Source organism: Postia placenta, assembly GCF_002117355.1.
Source record: "Postia placenta MAD-698-R-SB12 unplaced genomic scaffold POSPLAscaffold_13, whole genome shotgun sequence".
In the NCBI taxonomy this organism is placed as follows: domain Eukaryota; kingdom Fungi; phylum Basidiomycota; class Agaricomycetes; order Polyporales; family Adustoporiaceae; genus Rhodonia; species Rhodonia placenta.
The window spans coordinates 992,466-1,011,110 of NW_020169844.1; the positions used below are offsets into that span (position 1 = coordinate 992,466).

Genomic DNA, 18,645 nt, shown 5'->3' on the forward strand with positions numbered 1-18,645 from the left:
CCGGGGAGTGACCACCGTTGCCTTGCTGCGCGGGAGGAAGATGAGATTGGCGCATGCTTCTATACGGGATGGCTTCAGCAGCAGCCTTCATCGTATTGGTGATGTTGCGGATGTTCTCAAGACCGATCAGGTAGTACGGACTACCTTTCTGGTCACTGAGCTCTTTCTGACGAAGAGCAGTCATGGTCTACATCAAGAGGTGAGTCGCGCAATAACACACGTTTCACTTAATCGGCTTACCGCAGCTATAACCTTCTTGACGACATGGTCATGGTATGCACAAATCAGGAGCTCCAGAGCAGGAAATACCCGGCCGGCGTAGCCACAGAGCTCCTGGAAGACCGCAGCATACTCCGGTTCATGTTCAGGCGGAATATGTTGCGGTCTCATGTTGTGTATACCTGCTAAGAAAGGTGAGTACTGCACGTCGGATGGTAGCATGTACGAAAAAGACGTACGCCGTATCAACTGTTCGAGCAGCAGTTCCTTGTACAGACTCGCCTGCTTAATCTCGGCTTCGGTAGGAAATCGACCAGCGTCGAGGCCAACAAACGGCTTGACGCTGTCAGCGGAGGGCTTCTTCGGCTGCTCTAGAGCCGGACCTCCCTGCAATGCGTTCCCTACCTGACCCGACATCATCTGCCCGCCTTGTTGCGGGCGCGCCCCGTTGGCCATAGCGGCTGCACCCGCTTGAGTGTTTGGTTGCTGGCCCACGTTGTTGGGGAACATCATGTTACCCGCAGGCGTCCCCCTGTGCTGTACGCCGGGTACATTATTCGTGGCCTGCATACTGTTGGCGACCCCACCGCGGAACTCGGCCTGCTTTTGCAAGCTTTGTTGAAGAAGCGCACGGTTCGCCTCTACGACGTTGACGATATTGGAAGCTACGCCACGGCGCAGAAGCTGCTCTGCGGGAAACTGACTGTACTGCATCAGAGTGTTGAGCATGTGTGGATCGTTGATTCCGTTGAGTGTCGGACCGTTCTGTGCGCTTGCCGTAGACGGAGTATGCTGCTGGGCATTCATGTTCGGCATGGACTGCTGAGGTCCCGCAGGGTTCGCATGGCGGACGGTGAGCTGCTGCTTTCGCTGCGAGGCCAAATACGCGGTGTTGAAAGCAAGGAGATATTTCTTGTACACGTTCTGCAGGTGTTGCGCGACGCCAAGGCCCGACTTTGCTGGCTCGTTCTCTGTCGCTAAGAACTGAATGAAGCCGAGCTTACCACCAATGACGGGCCACAGGTCATCACGTTCCGCCTGTGTGCACATAACAAACACGCTAAGTAGGATGGAAGATACTGACGGGCAATCAAGACGTACCGCCTCTGGACCACCGGAGATGTTGACTTCGGAGTGCAGCGCGTGAAGGTCAATCGGGCGCCCCTCGAATTGCAATTGCGAACGGTCGACTGCCGTGTTGTTGCGTTTAGTCCAGTTCTCAAACGCATGGGCGAACGCTTGCGGAACAAGAGTCGGCAGCGGTTGGCGCTGCGGCGGTCCATCCATCCGCTGCGCGGACCCGCCGGACATCTGAGCGGGGACCTGTTGGCGCGGCATCGGCGACGTCTGGGGCGCACCATGGGGATATTGCACGGGTGTTGCCATGCGGCGCTGACCTTGCTGCATCTGGTTGACAAGCTGCGAGGTCATGCGCGGCGTACTCGTGTGGACATTCTGCTGCTGTAATGACGCATCGGGCAGAAGCTGGGGCGCTGACGGAGGCTGAAATGATTGCGAAGATGATCCCTGTTGTGGATTGTTCTGCGCCGGGTGGTGCGACGCTGGCCCACCATTCCTGCAACTTGTTAGTACCGAGGAACAGAAGAGGGTGGAACGCATTTACATATCGCCTGGGTTTGAGGGCATTCGCTGTTGCGAACTCACGTCCGCCATCCCCTTGATGAGATTGAACATCTTGTGCAAATCGTCCTTTAATCGGTTGATCTGGTCCGTATATTGCTTCGCCTTCAGCTGATGGGTGATCTCGGGCATCGCGGCGCGCTGTTGATTATGGTGAGCGAGATCCTGCTCTAGTGACTTAATCTTCGCCGTCCAGGCTTGTGCGCGTTGACGCAGCTGGGAGTACCGTTCCTGTTGGATGCTGGCCTGCGTCTGCGGGATATCTTGCCGCTGAGGTAGATTGTGTTGTTGCGATTGCGGCTGTTGCTGACCAAGCTGTGACATGCCCTGCATCATGAATTGCTGAGTGCCCATGGCGCCGGGCTGCTGCATGCTCGATGACGACTGAGCATGGTTCGCCTCCGGCGACTGCCGTAGCATGCCAAGGTTGAAGTTTTGCGGCAGCTGCCCCTGCATCTGACCAATCGATGCGCCAAAATTCTGCCCTAGATGCGGCTGTTGCATAAATTGCTGTGGTTGCTGCTGTTGCATATGTGGCGGACGTGGCTGGCCTTGTAGTTGCTGCTGTTGCAGCAGTTGTTGTTGAGGTTGCTGCTGTTGCTGCTGTTGCTGCTGTTGTTGCTGCTGCTGCTGCTGCTGCTGCTGTTGTTGTTGTTGCTGCTGCTGCTGGAGCTGCTGGAGTGCGACAGCATTCATGTTGATAGGTACGTCTGGCCGCCGAGTTAGTGCCATCTGCATGAACTGCATTTGCTGCCGAGGGTCCGCCTTGGCAAACTGCGGATTCGCCATGAAATGGGGATTTGCACGGAGGAGCGCCTGGAGTTGCTGCTGCTGCTGAGGCGTATAATTGGTCTGGAGGAGATTCACCATGTTCTGATTCTGGATCCGGGCCTCGGTGGGCTGCATGCTGCCTGCGTTCATCCGAGCGGGAAACTGCATGGGCATCTTCTGCTGCTGGCCATTGCGAGCAAGGAACTCCAACATCTGGAAACGAATTTGCCGTTAGCGACTGTATAAACGGAAGACAAGGGGCTAATTTCGACCGCCGCACGTGATGACGTAAGCAGGCGGGCGTGAGTAAAGTCCGACCAAATGCGAAGACGGCGGGTCGAGGGACGAGGCAGAGGTGAGGCACGGGCGGTACATCCAGCGATGGGTAGAGAAAGAAACGAGGGAATATTGTGAAAGACGAGATAAAGAGGATGGGGCCGGGGTGAAGGTGAACGGAAGAAAAGAAGGAAATAACGCACCCGGGGGTTCTGAGCGACGCTTGTACCACCGGGCATTGAACCACCAGCCTGGTTCCTAAACTGCTGCATCACCTGCTGCTGCTGCTGCTGTTGCTGTTGCTGTTGCTGTTGTTGTATCTGTGCGTAGATGCGCGCTTGGTCGGAGGGGCCCTGGAGGCCCTGCACGTTGAGATTCATGCCCATCTGTGGGTCGAGCATGCCTTGGGACTGCTGTTGTTGTTGCGCGAGGCCGGCTGGGAAGTTGTTGGGGAGCATATTATACTGCTGGGGGAGGCGATCGGCCATAGCTGAAAGCGGGGGGGCGCGAGGCCCGGCGGGAGGAGGGAGGGGTAAGAAACTGTATGAATGGAGGAAGAGGGGCGGGAGGGGCGGGGACGATGGTCGTCGTGAGACGGGGCTGGTCGTCGCAGACGAGCGGGAGGGGGACGGGGCGGGGGATGGTGGTGGGAGGAGAGAACGACAGGGAAGGACGCTCGGTCAAGGCCCGAATGCGGGCGGCCCATACACTCGCATACACTTGCCACTCAATCTGGCGGAGCTTCAACCCAGCCTCAACTCTATTATCCTCCTCGATTCTCTTACGACCCGGCCTCGACGACGGTGGAACAAAGACGCCGTGTGCGTCGGTGGGTCAATGCGCGTTGTGCTCGACGACGAGTCAGTTGTTTTCGTCGCCGCGCGTCTCACTCGGTGTACTGCTTTGGACCGTATAAGCGCCAGTGCGGCCTTTGAGCGCTTATGACAGCCTACAGCCAGCGCACCTGCCGCCTCATGCGGGCCATCTGACTCTCCGTACTCAGCCCGGACGATGTTTCGGGCAAGACACATGCCCCGATACATACATTCCGACACCTGGCGGCCAATGACCAGGCCCTAATTGTGGCAGAAGACACGAACGGCAGGGAGCTATACACCTATCGGACCAGGCCAGTCTCACAATATCTGGCCGCCGGCGCGGCACACACGTTGTAATTCAGCGTAACTCTATCATCCACAGCACAAATTATTATTGATACAGCTCGTAGCAAGAAAACTACAAACAAGTGTTTAGTACTTGAGAACCAGCCCCGGGGTCTAACTAAAACAACGTCATCGAACAATTTTATCAGCACCAGCAGCACAGCAGAATATACAGCCCACACGCGTCTACATGTGGTCATCTCCGGAAAGCGTCCGTGACCGCCTGGGGTCGTAACGTCATAGCAAGTCTTCCCGACGCCAGTCTCGTCGCGCAGGCTCACCAGGCTTGTCACCGAGCTTGACCACCAGCGCCGGTCCAGCCTCGAGGATGATGTCCTCGTCCGAATCGCGGTCGGAGTATGTGTCTTCCTCGTCCGACAATACGATGAGATCTGTCGCCTTGCCTTTCGCTTGGTCAACGCGCGGACCCTCCTCGAGCAACAAATCACTCTCGTCGTCATCTCTGTAGCGCTCAGCGACAGACTCTGCGTCGGCCTCGACGTCGACGACGGTCGCAAGCTCACGCTTGAAGAAATAGCGCAATCCAACGGGGATCATCACACCGACGACGACGGCAGCTAACATGAAGAAGTTCTTCCAAGATATGAGGTGGAAGTCGGCGGGCGATGTCATATCGTCAAGACTACCGCCGATCGTGGTGTGAATGACAGTCACGCCGAGGATGCCTAGCCAGGTGCTGATCCAGAATGGCACGATGCCGATGCCCAGGTGCGGGCACAGCACGTTAACCACCCAGTGCGGTGGCACGGGCGCAATGCGCAGTACGATGAGGTACGATATAAGGTTGTCCCGCTGTGCGTTGATCTTCTCCGCCCACACGTCTGCGCGCGCCTTCCACTTTGGCATCGTGAGCATTGCGGGGCCGAGCGCGGCCGAGATCAGGTAGCACAGCGTCGCACCGGATGCGACACAGGTGCACGCAAGCAGGAGCGCGCGGGGCATCCCCCACACAGCACCGCCGAGGATTGACAGGTACATGGACCCCGGGAGAGAGAACGCTTGCAGACTGTTTTGCGGGCGTGAGTAAGTGTCGAGACAAGCGCCGAGAGGGGCGGACGTACAACAAATATGTGATCACATAGCAAACGACAATGCGATATGGATAAATGTTGCGATATTTCTTGAGGAGGGCGTTAAGGGCCTGTAGCTGGGCAAACGACTTGGGGACTCGCAGGTTGGGTCGATCCTCTCTGCGCGGAAATAAGGGTGAGACTCCGAGTCGGAGCGACCCGCATTGGGACCACTCACTCGTCGAGAGATGGCAGCGCTAGCCAGAGCGTGCCGCCGAGAAACGCGGTGCTGAGCACGAAAATGGCGGCCATCTTGAATGTCGCGTTTAAGAGGATCCTCTTGTTGGAGGGCCCAGCGGGCGGGGTGGTGCCATAAGTGGATTCGTCCGACTGGTGGGTAAGGAGCGACGTGCGGGCGGTGGGCGAAGACGGGTCGTGAACGGTGGCGAGCGAGTAAGCAGATCTGTTGTCTGGCGATTGTCTGTGCAAGTCCGTGGTTTCGGAATGCATGCTGTGGATTGCGGGGGGAGTTGCGGGCGAGGTTGAGAGGAGCGGAGGATGGGGCTCACGGCCGTGGGAATCTGTCCTCTTTTAGCTTATGTCTCGGACGCCGGCCTATGTCGGCTTCGTCGTTCCTTCGCTGTGCGTCCACTTCGATGCTCTGGTTGGAGTCGATTACTCGAAGTGTCAGAGACTATAATGCCGACTTTTTATGAGACATAGCTGGGTTTGAGGAGGGGGAATATATGTCATTTGCACCAAATTCCAGTCCATACCCAGGCGCGGTGGGAAGCCCTTACTACATATCTTTCGTCAAAGGAGAGTCAAATAGGTCAAGCTGTCTCACCGCTTGATCAGATATCTTCGCATTACAAGGGCAGCAAACCGGATGACAGGCGAAGAGATTTCGAGGAAGACAATGTGTCCTTACCCCAATATACTTGAGTCCAAAATGTTGCACGAAAAGACATGACGGATTTAGGACTACGTAGATGTCATCGTCGAGTTTAGTACGCTATTCGCAAGTTTATGTTATAAAGACGCGGGCGATGCATGCCTACAACGACTCTACGTGCTCCGGTCCCGGGCACGCATTGTCTATAATTCTTGAAGAGTATAGACTACCAATAATGATACACCGTAGCATTTCAACTTATTTTCAGTAGTGATTTGGAGTCTCGCCTGCCCTGTGAGTCCAGTGCTGCCGCTGCTTGGAATGTATAAATATCTCAGCAGGACAGACACTTCCTAAAATGGGCAGGTAGTACGTCAATCGGGAGATGTGCATTAGCGCTAACAATGCGTCCCTGGTCGTGTTTATCAATGTCAGCTTCAGTGCTCGCTTTGCCGACGAACCAGCGTCGGCCAGCGTCTGCATTACTCGCTCTTTCTTCTATACTATTCATCAGCGCACGCAACCACTTCTGCCTTAACCCTGCCGTCGTTGTCAAGGGACAGATTAGAACACGTTGTGCTCGAGCCCCACGCACACTTCCACGGCTAGAGGACGAAGATGAGAAATCCTCACCCTCAGCTCTCTCATGACGGCGTTAATGCAGGTATGGCTCTCTCACTCCGACCCATCACTTGCTTCTCACGAGAAAAGTGTAGGGCGACCATCTGTGGTGACCCGATTGCAGGCGTTGCTCCCATCGTCCCCGATCGAGCTTGTGAAGAAGCCTACTCTTCCAAGGACAGACGCGCAGGCAAGCTCACCCAAGTCGCTCTCGGGCCCAGCACCTAGACAGTTTATCAAAGTCAGGATCATGAGTTGGAATATGCATGACTCTGTTCCAAAGGTCAGTCGTAAACCGCGTATCCTGGTATAGCTAACGCGGGTCATTCGCGTAGGGAGATTTGACCGAGCTGCTGGGCTCTTTACCCTCGCACATTACTATTCCTGTTAGCCCGGACAAGGACGCTGGACCTCCAACGCTGCCCTTGGACGACGAGCATCCATATCACATCGTTGTTGTGTAGGTGCACTCCTGAACTGCGTCTTACTTGGTCACTCATTATAGCACAAGTGCGGGACAGGAATGTCCTAGTGCATCAGGTCAGGGTGTATGCGCAGCGCAAAGTTATGTAGCAGCTAATAGCATGCATAGGCATACCCATGGCACTGGGAGCGGGATTCAAACTGAAAGACAAGGACAAGGGACGTCCTGAAAGCGTTCATGGGCGTAAACAAGATGAGCTGAACAGGAAGGATTCCAAATATCACGGGTCTCCTGCGAAATCCGTCGGCCATCTGAGCGGGAGTCCTCAAGGTTATCAATTGCTGCGTTCCCACTCGCAGGAGGCGCTGGCAGGTGCCCCCGAGATTGAACAAGGTCACCAAGCACACAGGCATGAGCGACTTTTGCATCATCACAGCATTCGCGACCACACACCAGGGTGGTCGTCTATGTTGGAGCAGTGGTACAGCAACCCACCCACCACTCATCGCAGCACAACCTCGCTCCCGCATATACCATATACGACGCATTCAGAGCCAGAGCTGCCCTCCATGCCTGCCGATACCAAGTCTGTAGAGGCGGAATCACCTACAGCTAAAGTGGCGCCGTACGAATTACTTCTCAAAGAGCGCATGATGGGTCTGTATCTTGCAGTATTCATCAATATTAACTGCCGAGATCTCGTACAAGGTGCCATTGCATACCGTCTCGTGTTACTCAGGAGCTTACTTCTACCGTCCATTTCGTACAAAGGCACCTCTAGATCTGCCGTGACAGCGGGCCTCATAGGGGGGAGAGTGGGTAATAAAGGGGGCATAGGCATTAGCATCAAGATCTACGACACATCATTTCTTTTCATAAATGCGCATCTCGCTGGTAGGCCCTTCTATGCATGTATACGCCCAAACTGATGGCCTCTCAGCTCACGAGGGCCGCGTACAACATCGTCTCGCTGACCTCGCCAAAATCAAGGTCCGTCTCAGCGTGCGAGGGCACTATTGTCTGTCTCACTATATCCCGACCTAGTCCGAGCTCTGCGTAGATGATTTCTTGTCATCCTCGGACCCTCGAAAGATGGCGGAAGGTTTGTTCTACCGGGTCATTTGATGACGGCGCGCTGAGTATTCCCAAGATCTTACCGATAGGTTTGACCACACATTCATTTTTGGCGATCTTAACTTCCGGCTTGACGTCAGTCGCCTGCATGCGGACTGGCTGATATCCAGGAAAGGTATGTGACAATTGGCATTGTCGTTTCCCGGTCGCTCGTTCTGAGCTTGTTCTTCAGAGTACGGACAGGCCCTCGCGTTTGATCAGCTCCGTAAAGTCATGGAATCTGGCGAGGCCTTCGTGGAGTTCAATGAGGCGCCAATTACCTTCCCACCAACATTCAAGTATGACGTCTTGCGTACCATCAAGGGTTCGAAGTCGCGGAAATCTGCTCGAGAATCGCTGCCGTCGCCAGCAAAGCACGATAAAGTCCTAACTGGTATTCAAGAGAGCGGCCCTGAGTACGGTCAGGCTGAGACCCGGGGACCCCAGGCTGAGGGGGGAGACGCAGATGCGGAATCTGTCGCATCGTCAACGTGGACGTCCGTTCGCTCCAGATACACCATCGATGCGGACACTACCGAGGAACAACATACGAAGCACCTTCTGTCCACCGCGGTGGCAAAGGTCCGCACCGGCAATATAGCGCAGCGACTATGGGTAGCCGTCACTTCCCACAAGGTGAAAACGAAGTGGGTCCAACGACTATCTGGACCCGACAAACAGAGGCCTGCACGTCGACTCTCCAAGCGGAGACGGGCGCCGCATGGTAACTCGCGTCCGTTGTCTAGTCTAGAGGTCAGCGTTGCAGCAGTCAGCGAAGCGCTGGAGACCGACATTATCACCGCCCCCAAGAATCAAACTGATATGCACTCGTTCGATGGGGCCACCTCGTTCTCTCGCAGTCGCACGGATCTGAACGAGTCAGAGATGAACCCGGAGGACAGGGGCATATACGATTCATCTCACAAGCAGCGTGTCCCTAGCTGGTATTGCATCTTTATTTCCTGAAGAATCGCAACTGACAATGCGCGTGCTTCAGGTGCGATAGGATATTGTGGAGGTCGACAGTCGATCCGGAGTTGGACGAGCTCGTAAAACCTGAGCCATACCGGACGCGAGTCAGCAGCCTTCTGCATGCTCTGCGTCCTACACGCACACGTAAGGACTCCGCTTACTCGGGTATGCAGCCAGGCTCGCCTAGAACCCCGACACTTATGGTGAATACGCATTTGAATACGCAAGACAGTGTGGAAATCCCCACCAGTGCGGCCATTCAGCTGTCGAGACCGAGATCTATGGACTGCCTTCCTGGTCCCGCATCTCCGTTGCCATCGGGTAGCGGAATGCAGGCTAAGAGAGCATGGCGCCGTGCGTCGCTGGAGCAGCCTGAGTTGATTTCCGCGCGCCTTGCCCAAGCTCAGACGAAGCCCACTTCCGTGCCTCTTCTGCATTCTCAGACGATGCCACCGGTGTTGTCGAGTCCACGACCATCGTCCGGGCACCCCAACCGGACGCCAGAGCTCTCCGACATGCAAAGCACCCCTCCTCCTGCTTCCCGGTGGTTCGGGTTCCTCCCCTTCATCAACCGCGACCCGACTTCACACAGTAGAGGGCCAACCGGTTCGCCCACTCCAGATCTAGCCCGCTCTAGCCCGCCTCCCCGCCGGGGTGACGTCGTGTGTCTGAGCTACCGCTCTCTCGACGACTACGGCATGCGCCGCCTGGAGGGCCGGAGTGACCACCGGCCAGTCATTGGATCGTACGCTATCTACGTCTAACTTATGCATGGACACCATCTGTACGTTTTCTGCATTTTCAGTCCTTACAAGACCCAGTGACGCAGTTACACGGTCTGCAGAACTATACCACACTATCATATACCAGGCCTGGATGCCTCACGGATTAGAGTAGTCACGCGGGTTTGTACAGGATCATGCAACTTGCTCATGGACCATAGATACACAGCGCACGTAATACATGGACTCAGTGTGATACGAGACGTTAAGCCGAGATGGTGACCTCGACCTCGACACCGGGCTCCAAGCTGATGCTAGTCTACAGTAGCACGTTCGGTGAGTGAAAGGAGAAACGAGTGATAGAGATTGAGCGCGTACAATCTGCTTGACGATCTCGCTCGAGGAGTGCAAGTCGATGAGACGCTTGTGGATCTTGAGTTCGTAACGGTCCCAGGTCTTGGAACCCTCACCGCAAGGCTAACACACGGAGGTCAATACATAAGCTAAGCGATGCACAATTGTACATACAGTCTTGCGGGTGGTGATCTTGAGGACCTTCGTAGGCAGGCGGACGGGGCCCTTCACACGAAGCTGCTTGTCCTTCGCCCGGTTGATGAGGTCAGCAGAGACTGCGTTGCACGTTTCATGTTAATCATTGAGACCGTGTTGGGTGTGGGCATGGGGACGTACACTTCTCCAAGTTCTTGACATTGCTGCTCGTGAGCGTGATACGGATTTTGTGGATCTTGGCCGCGGGCACGGGGGCACCGGTGGCGTCGTACTCTTTCTCTCCCTTAGCGACGTAACTCATCCTTAATGTCCTGGAGAGTCAGAAGGTGACTGCGGGGAAAATGAGCAGCGTTCGCAGAGATATACAGCGGGCGCGAACCTGAGGGCAAGGTGTTGTTGATGGTGTGGATGCAGAAAATTAGAGTTCGAAGGTCGAGAGGACGTGATCTCGGCTGTTGCCGGCTTACACAATTTCGATCGGGAGATCCCATCGTGCTCGCTCTCCGCGGGCAACTGCGACTGCACCGAACCATCAACCATGCAAGGTCAGTGGATTTACAATCTCATCTAAGTCGTGGTATGAAGTCACCTCGCCCCAGGATTCAACAAATACTACCCACCCGACTATGATGGCACCAAGCATGGGAGCCTCAACGCATACCGAGGTGGGTGTCTGAACCTCGCTCGACTATGCACTGTATTCACCGGGTGAACTTCAGGGAAGCACGCCCTCGGTGACAGAGCGCGGAAGATTGACCAGGGTATTTTAATTACACGGTTTGAGCTGCCTTTCAACATTTGGTGGTATGTGGCACTACTCCTGCTGTACAACGGGAGTTGCTTGATACTGGACACGCAGCGGAACATGCAACAATCATATCGGAATGGGCGTCCGTTATAACGCAGAGAAGAAGAAGATTGGAAACTACTTCTCTACACCGATATACTCCTTCCGCTGCAAATGCCATCTGTGCGACGGGTGGTTCGAAATTCAGACTGATCCCAAGGTGTGTACTCCGCCATAAAGCTCATTGTTTTTATAACGTATCGTCTACCTGCGCAGAATACCCGATACATCGTCACGTCAGGGGCACGGCAGAAGGACGAAGAGTGGGACCCTGAAGAGAACGGCGGCTTCGCCATACACAGTGAGATCTTTCCCGGTACTCGCCTTGCGCGCCATACTGACGCGGATACCAGATACAGACCCAAACGAAGCCCCGGTAGATCCCCTCGCCGCCCTTGAGAAGTCGACAGACGCTCAGAACTACATGAATCAAGTGCAAGTGCCCCGCCTGGAGGCGCTGCAGAACGTGTCCGACCACTATGGCTCGGACCCATACAGCCTGTCGCGGATAGTACGCAAGCGCTTCCGCGAGGAGAAGAAGGTCGAGAAGGCGAAGCAGGAGTCCGACGAGCGCCTTAAGAACTCGTATGGCCTGCCAGAGGTGCTCGCGCTCACTGAGGAGACAGAAGACACCCGCGCGGACGCGCGGGAGCGGTGGCAATTGGAGAGACAAGCTTTGCGCTCGCGCGAGGATGCGAAGCGGAGGAAGCTTGACCAGGAGATTGTGATTAAGCCTCGATCGTCGCTCACGTCTTCTGCCGTCCCTTTGCGGGCGCGGACGGGCGCCAGACAGACGGCATCAGACCCGGTGTCATCGTTGCGGGCCAAGATTCTGGGAAATACTGCACGACGCTCTGATCCTGTGAGTCGCCGTCTGAAGCCTCCAGATGCGAGCAGCAGCATCTTCCGTAGATGACGGTGGTCGTGACGGGACACTTTGCTTCGTGGATATTTATGACGTTGTAGCTGTAGCTGGATATCATCTGTCGTTCCGTCTATTGTATCATCAGTATCAGTGCTCGATGTTTGTCGTTCATGACAATGCTAGCCTAGAATACATTATTTATACCTTACTCGGGCCCGCCGTCCTAGCGCTTCAAGCCCTCGATCATCTTAGCGTCGATCTCGATCGAATGCTCCCTCGATTCCTACGTCTACACGAGAGCTCGATAACACCGTCGAATTTGCAGCATAATGGAGTCTGTGGCAAGATCCCCGCCGCACATTCCCATCACTGTCTTCACTGGTTTCCTGGGCGCGGGAAAGACATCCATAATTCTGTCTTTGCTCCCCCAGCTACCCAGCGACTACAGAGTTGTACTGCTCAAGAACGAGTTTGGAGATGTCCAAGGTGCGCATGATGTCAGCCGATCTTTGGTCTTGCAAGCGATAAGGGAACACTGCGCCTAGTCGATAGTCAGTTAGCAAAGCAGTCCAGCCTTGCGGCGGTGAGCGAGATCCTGAACGGATGCATGTGAGTGAGTGATAGTGAGATTGCTGTGGTAGGCCGGACTATTGATTAAATTCGATACCAGGTGCTGTGTCTTGGTCGGCCAGATGAAGACCGCGCTGCTGGAGATACGAGGTGCGCCATCTGAGCGCGCTATTGCGATCCAGCACTTTACTGACAAGCCGTATCATCTAGAGAAGTACCGCCCCGATCGCATTATTATTGAGTGTTCGTGCGTAACGCTTCCTGCTCAATCTACTGCTGGGAATCGTGCTGATCGATGCGCTGGTCCCCCTCCCTGCTCTACGTGACAGTGGCTCTGCATTTCCAGCGACACTGGCATTCCAGATCAGAGAGCTTGAGCGTGAGACGGAAGATGACCTCAGGCTGGACGCCATCGTCACAGTTGTGGATGCGGAGAACTTTGTCGGTTACGAGGACACATCGCCCACGGCAAAGATGCAAGCAAGCTATACGGACGTCATACTGATCGTATGTGGCTTGCGCCAGGATGCCGCAATGCTCTGACATGACTATGTTCTAGAACAAGTGGGAACACATCTCGGAGCGCGCGCTCGACATCCTCATCGACCATCTAAATACGCTAAACGACCTCACGCCAAAGATCAAGTGCAAGGGGCGCGAGGGCGTCGACCCTGATCTCATATTCGGGCTGGACTCGAAGCTCTTCCAGTCGGACCAGGTCCATCTTGATGCACACCACCACGATGAAGTAGAGACGGCCACTGTGTACCGAGGCTCGGATCCATCAGTGCATGGTCATACTTCCGGGATGGAGTGCTCGCACGCCGCGGATGACACGCTTGGAACGTCGCATGAAGGGGCTCCCATCGAGGAAGAGCTGCTCAATGCTGCGTTGCAGAGTTTGTCTAAGGAAACGGTATGGAGAGTGAAAGGCTTTGTGCGGTTGTCCGCGGGAGTGCACATCGTCAACTGGGCTTTTGGGCGGAGTGAGCTGACTGTAGGTGGGGACCGTGGATGCTTGAGTGAGGCCTCGAGTGTCAGACTGACGGTGATGGGCGAGCGAGGAGAGGTGAAGAGGGCAGCACGGAAATTGGCGGAAGCGATAGGTGCGCGAATAACATAAATGTTTTTGTAATCAATATAGCCGCTCGGGATTCGTGATCGCGTCTTGTAAAATCACATGTAAAGTGCTTGAATGGTGCGCATTGTGGCAACGGGCACAGGCCCAAACTCAATGTTATCCCGCCATGTTCTCTCGCGTCCTCACCTCAGGTATGCATTTCACTCATCGCCCCTCGCCCGCTCTTAACGCAGCGCAGCGAGTTCATACTTTCACCTGCCCATCGACGATCTTGAAGACGAGGTCGACTTCCCATCTCGACATATCGCATGGAAGCCTTCCGACTCGCCAGACTCTGACAATGCTTCCCTTCCTTCCACATCCTCTTCCATTCACTCTTCAAAGAGCCATAACGTTATCCAGCAGATCCTCGACGAGCACGATCTCTACCGCGTCCTTGGTCTCCAACGATCATATCGTATAGATAAGTTAACCTTGAGGCGCGCATACCTTACTAGAAGCAGGGCATGCCACCCAGAGCGAGTTTTGCGTTTATTCTATTCACTGCCGTCTTTGTCTGACAAGACTTGCAGTAAATTCCCCCACGACCCCGAGGCTACTCGGGCATTCCAAAAGGTCTCAGTGGCTTACGACGTCCTGAGCAAGCCCTCCACAAAACGATTGTACGACTCGCGCTCACCACACGCCACCTACGATATATTCTCAGCCAGTCCATTTCCCCCGCCCGAGGAGACCTTCCGCAGTGTCGTCATCGGCGTCTTCAACGACATCCTCGATGGCGACTTGGACATGATCCGCACATTGCTCCGTGGGCGCATATACTCCGTGCCGTAGCCCGCATTCTCATACGTCTGCACATGCACAGGCGCAGTGAACGAAATGAACCCGGCCTTGAGGCTCGGCGAGGAAGGCATCAACTCTGTCTTCGTAACGCTGCGGTCAGTCCGAGATCGCGCAAAAAGTAGGGGAGGCTTGCGTCTGTCGTTTGTGCGCCACGCTGACTCGCTACCGTCTTACCAGCCTGTAGAACATGCATCTTCGCCCTCCACGATGAGGTCGCGCGTCTGCTCGAGGTCCAGCGCGCCTTTCGCGACCTTTCGTACTTTGACCTCCGCCGCCGCACGTGTCTCACCGTCCGCCTCGCGCGTATTACCGTTAGCCTGCCCATCGCCCTCGAGCACGCCCTTCAGCAGCAGAAACTGGACGCCGTCTACTCGGCGGCCGGCCGCAATCGCGACGGCGTTGGCGACGAGGAGCGCACCGCCATAATGAACCAGCGACTGTACGTTGTGCTGCGCGGGGTCGTGAATCTTCTTGAGCGGATGGAGCGGATATTGAACAAGTAGACTGGGGCTATAACCGGTTTCGGAATTTTCCTATGTAGGCATATGCGTATCTTTCCTGGCGGGCTTCATACCTTAGACGTCTCATCCTGGTGAAATGATGACATACTAGATAATTCTCACGTACTTCTATACTTTATTCGCGACGCTAGGTCGCATATGGGTACATGCAATAGACACGCAAACGATTTGGCATTGCTTTCGTACACAATCACACATTATTTTATACAGTATTCATCGACAGCAGGACAACAAAATAGACAATAACCACTAGCCAAAAGAACCTCATAGCCTCGAATAATCGTGTCGGTCAGCCTCGCCTCAATCACTGCTGCTGCGGTACGCCATATTGTGGGACAGGTCTCTGGCCGCTCTGGCAGGCGCGCGTTAGACAAGACTTCGGGATGACCAACGAATTCCACTCACCCACATCTGCATTCCCACGGAGGATGCCGTCGATGGCTTCGTCTCTTCCAGCATGTACGACTCCTGTGACGCCTGGTAGCCATAAGTGCCTATCGGCTGAGATGCGGCAGCCGCAGCCAAGAGGTGATTGAAATCCCCGCCGCCAGATCCATTCGCGGCCGCTGCGGCAGCAGCCGCGTTGGCAGCCGCATTCTGGTTCTCAGGGTAGAATGGATAGAACAAGCCAGCAGGCACCTCGGCCAGCTTGTCGGCTGGGGTGCCAGGGCCACCATTGACACTACTGCGCCCGGGGCTGCCCTTGCCGGATGAACTAGTGCTGGGGGTCTGCGGTCCATATTGGACAAGGCCACCGGGATACTGCGCAGGTCCAATCGTCGGACTGGTGCTCGAGGTACCCTGGGAACCATCCTTCGGCGAAATCACGCTCTCATTCTCCCAGTCGATCTCGGAGATGAGCATTGGCGCGGTGGTCGGCGCGACCTGGTGCAAGTTGACGTTGAGGACCTTCTCGGCAAGACGCGCGATGAGGGGATGCCCGCCGTTCAAGTCTTTGCGTTCCCAGCGCCAGCGGAAGCTTGGCAGCATATCCAGAGCCATCCACACGTCCTCGAGGGCTACTTGGTGCTTGATGGGATGGCAGCGGGACATATGACCATATAAAATGACCATGGCTGAGATATGAAGTGGAATAGGCGAGACAAAGAATGCGATGTCCGGGAAGCGTATCAACTGGTTGTGAACTACGATGATGTTGTGCGACGTGCGGATCGCTGGAATACAGCTGTCAGCGTGGTTTGGCACTGTGGTAGACGCTACTCACCATCGTTTAATGCCCCGAAGCGGTGTCGATAGTCGAGCTCCTTGGAACTGAATAACGCTCGTAGTAGCAGTATTCTTGTGATGCCGATCTTCAGCAGGGTCAAACCTTGATCCTCCGTGATATCTTGCACCAGCTTTGTACGCCGCTCATCGTCCCAGCTCTCCGTACCGCTGAAGAACCACCTGTAGTTGTCCGGGAGTTGCCTCCGGAACTCGGCCATGCTCTTCTTGATGCGGGTCGCGTGCCTTATGATCGCGTCGCCGGTCTGCCTCGTGGGTGCATACAGTGAGTTAATAATATCCGCCTGTATTTCTGCGACAGGGGCGGACAGCACGAAATGCTCGGACGCCTGGACAGACTTGCTGCGTGACGGCTGGGGTGTATTCGAATCCGACGGTGCGATGGCGAGCGGGCGCCCAAGTAGGATGGATGTGCCACGGTCATGTAGCAGCACAATGCTCCAAAGGCAGATGCGAAGCTGGCATTCCGCTTCTGAGAAGACCTGAGATTGCGGTGTGGGGTCATGGTGTAGGCCCAGCTCGATTGCGAGCCGAACCAAGCTGCCGACCAAACGCCAAAGAGTGCGTCCTTGTCGCTATCAGTCGCCCGTGTGTCAGCTGCAATGCCGTGGAGGGTGCTAACCCTGGGACACATACCTCGGTGTACAGATACCAATGTAACAAGATGAGCGCCTGAAGACTGGATACTGTTACCCGTAGGTCAGGTTTGACTGCGAGCGCGCGGTCGAAAAACTCCTCGTGCTCAGGCCAGGTTGCCGGCATCAGCTTCCGCGGTGCCGTCGGGCTTGTCAAAATTGCCTCCCCGTCCTTCTCGAGGCTCCTTGAGCGGTGGTTGAGCTCGCTGAGCGTGCCCAGCGCGAGAGCTAGGTATACGCTACAAACAAAACCGGGGTCGTGCTGCTGTGTCTCGCCAGCGTATAGCGCGTCCAGAGTCTGCTCGAAATCGCTGCGTATGAAGACCGGACGGTGAAAGTTGAGGCGCCTGAAGAACACCTCGAGAATGTGGGTTACCATTGCGCGGTCCTTGGGGAGCCACATCAAAATACTACTGTTGTCATCCGGCGCGCTAGTAGGGCCAGTCGCCGCGACACTACTATGCCGCACATCGACCTTGACCGAGATCCATTTGCTTGCGTCCCGCGGGAGCGATGGCTCTGCGACGTCGCGATCGCGTGCCGAAACGAGCCCAGCAGAGCCCACACCGATGTCTTCCCTGTCGGCTACGTGGATCTCCAGGTCAGCGACTATTGCCTCATCGACGTCGAAGGTCTTCGCTAATGCCTGTCCTGCGGTTAGTAGACCATATACTCAAGAACGGGAGCCACTGACCCTCGTATCGGCCATGTTATACGAGAGTGGGTCCTGACCCTTGATGTCGTGCGCCGATGGGGGTCGCTGCATGACTGGGTGGGGCTGCAGAGGGTGTTGGAATGGCGGGTAAATGTGGGGGTTGTAGCCGGGCGGGCCCTGCATCATGTGGGGGTGGGGAGGAGGGGGACCGTACGGCGAACCTGGGTGCGGGTAAGGCATAGGCATAGCTGGGTGGCCGTAAGGCATCATATGTTGGCCGGGAGGAGGGGGATGGCCGTATGGATAAGGACGAGGGGGCGAGCCGCCGGGTGGTGGTTGGGGGACCTCTGAGCGCAGAGAGAAAGGGCGTGTGCTTGAGCCGGAGGGTGGGTTCTGGGCGAATTGGAAAGTAGAGGTGAGGGTCTGCTCGTTGACATCGACCTCGATGCCCTCGCGGTGGCAAATCTCGTCGAGAGACTCGAGGGTGAAGCCGGGGTAGTGCCGCTTGAGGAGGGCGTCGCATTGGAGGAGCTGGCGTTCGATACGCTCTGTATGGCCGCGGGGAGTGAGGGTCTGCCTGTGGCGGTCCTCCTGGTGGCAGACGGTGCCGGCAGTGGCACAGGCGGTGCAGCGAGGATGCTTGGAGTCGCACTGGCAAAGGGGGCAAACGGTCAGACGCGATCGGGGCGGGAGTTTGCCGTCGGTGTCGTCCGACGGGACTTGCCTTAATTTTCTTGCTCCTGCATCGTGCGCATGCTTCGTGTGAACGACGCAGACGGCGAGGCTCGGCCGGATGGGGGGCCTCGTCGCCGTTGCCGTCTCCCTTTCTGCGTTTCCGCGACGACTGTGGCGTCCCCTGCCCTGGCGGAGCCTGCGCCGGCGGAGGCTGCTGCGATGGATCCATATGCAGGGCAGAGTGCAGAGTCGAGTGCGCCAAGTTCAGATCTGCATGCGGCGGCAAGAGATGTGTCATCGCCAGCACAGCGAGCGACGGCGGCGGAGATGATAGTCGACGATGGCGAAGA

General features: G+C 56.0%; 8 protein-coding genes across 8 annotated transcripts; 4 read left to right on the forward strand and 4 right to left on the reverse strand.

Moving 5' to 3' along the window:
• Positions 1-49: 49 nt before the first annotated feature.
• Positions 50-3,308, reverse strand: POSPLADRAFT_1152265 (hypothetical protein; the record flags this gene model as incomplete). Its single annotated transcript, XM_024486642.1, has 5 exons — positions 50-187; positions 241-404; positions 459-705; positions 1,885-2,187; positions 3,111-3,308. Coding segments are annotated over 5 exons (1,050 nt in total), but the record flags the coding sequence as incomplete, so codon positions are not given.
• A 999-nt stretch (positions 3,309-4,307) lies between these two features.
• POSPLADRAFT_1152042 (hypothetical protein) lies at positions 4,308-5,611 on the reverse strand (the record flags this gene model as incomplete). Its single annotated transcript, XM_024486615.1, has 3 exons — positions 4,308-5,097; positions 5,153-5,281; positions 5,340-5,611. The coding sequence occupies 3 exons, from the start codon at positions 5,609-5,611 to the stop codon at positions 4,308-4,310; spliced, it is 1,191 nt and encodes a 396-aa protein (XP_024335827.1).
• A 1,003-nt stretch (positions 5,612-6,614) lies between these two features.
• Positions 6,615-9,890, forward strand: POSPLADRAFT_1060118 (hypothetical protein; the record flags this gene model as incomplete). Its single annotated transcript, XM_024481227.1, has 10 exons — positions 6,615-6,660; positions 6,713-6,900; positions 6,953-7,077; positions 7,129-7,157; positions 7,210-7,935; positions 7,982-8,031; positions 8,086-8,143; positions 8,192-8,290; positions 8,348-9,098; positions 9,152-9,890. 10 exons carry the CDS (start codon positions 6,615-6,617, stop codon positions 9,888-9,890), a joined length of 2,811 nt encoding a protein of 936 aa, XP_024335828.1.
• A 223-nt stretch (positions 9,891-10,113) lies between these two features.
• Positions 10,114-10,659, reverse strand: POSPLADRAFT_1049178 (hypothetical protein; the record flags this gene model as incomplete). The annotated part of the gene is made up of 4 exons (XM_024479680.1): positions 10,114-10,167; positions 10,227-10,325; positions 10,377-10,477; positions 10,539-10,659. The coding sequence occupies 4 exons, from the start codon at positions 10,657-10,659 to the stop codon at positions 10,114-10,116; spliced, it is 375 nt and encodes a 124-aa protein (XP_024335829.1).
• A 583-nt stretch (positions 10,660-11,242) lies between these two features.
• Positions 11,243-12,121, forward strand: POSPLADRAFT_1151380 (hypothetical protein; the record flags this gene model as incomplete). Its single annotated transcript, XM_024486525.1, has 3 exons — positions 11,243-11,365; positions 11,422-11,521; positions 11,559-12,121. The coding sequence occupies 3 exons, from the start codon at positions 11,243-11,245 to the stop codon at positions 12,119-12,121; spliced, it is 786 nt and encodes a 261-aa protein (XP_024335830.1).
• A 278-nt stretch (positions 12,122-12,399) lies between these two features.
• POSPLADRAFT_1151460 (hypothetical protein) lies at positions 12,400-13,763 on the forward strand (the record flags this gene model as incomplete). The annotated part of the gene is made up of 6 exons (XM_024486535.1): positions 12,400-12,556; positions 12,616-12,679; positions 12,741-12,790; positions 12,851-12,887; positions 12,970-13,147; positions 13,200-13,763. 6 exons carry the CDS (start codon positions 12,400-12,402, stop codon positions 13,761-13,763), a joined length of 1,050 nt encoding a protein of 349 aa, XP_024335831.1.
• Positions 13,764-13,882: 119 nt separating this feature from the next.
• Positions 13,883-15,067, forward strand: POSPLADRAFT_1184734 (hypothetical protein; the record flags this gene model as incomplete). Its single annotated transcript, XM_024489098.1, has 5 exons — positions 13,883-13,912; positions 13,960-14,239; positions 14,294-14,529; positions 14,587-14,682; positions 14,742-15,067. The coding sequence occupies exons 1-5, from the start codon at positions 13,888-13,890 to the stop codon at positions 15,065-15,067; spliced, it is 963 nt and encodes a 320-aa protein (XP_024335832.1). The 5' UTR covers positions 13,883-13,887.
• Positions 15,068-15,451: 384 nt separating this feature from the next.
• On the reverse strand, positions 15,452-18,274 carry POSPLADRAFT_1151898 (hypothetical protein; the record flags this gene model as incomplete). The annotated part of the gene is made up of 4 exons (XM_024486591.1): positions 15,452-16,260; positions 16,311-16,905; positions 16,967-17,611; positions 17,660-18,274. Coding segments are annotated over 4 exons (2,664 nt in total), but the record flags the coding sequence as incomplete, so codon positions are not given.
• Positions 18,275-18,645: the final 371 nt, after the last annotated feature.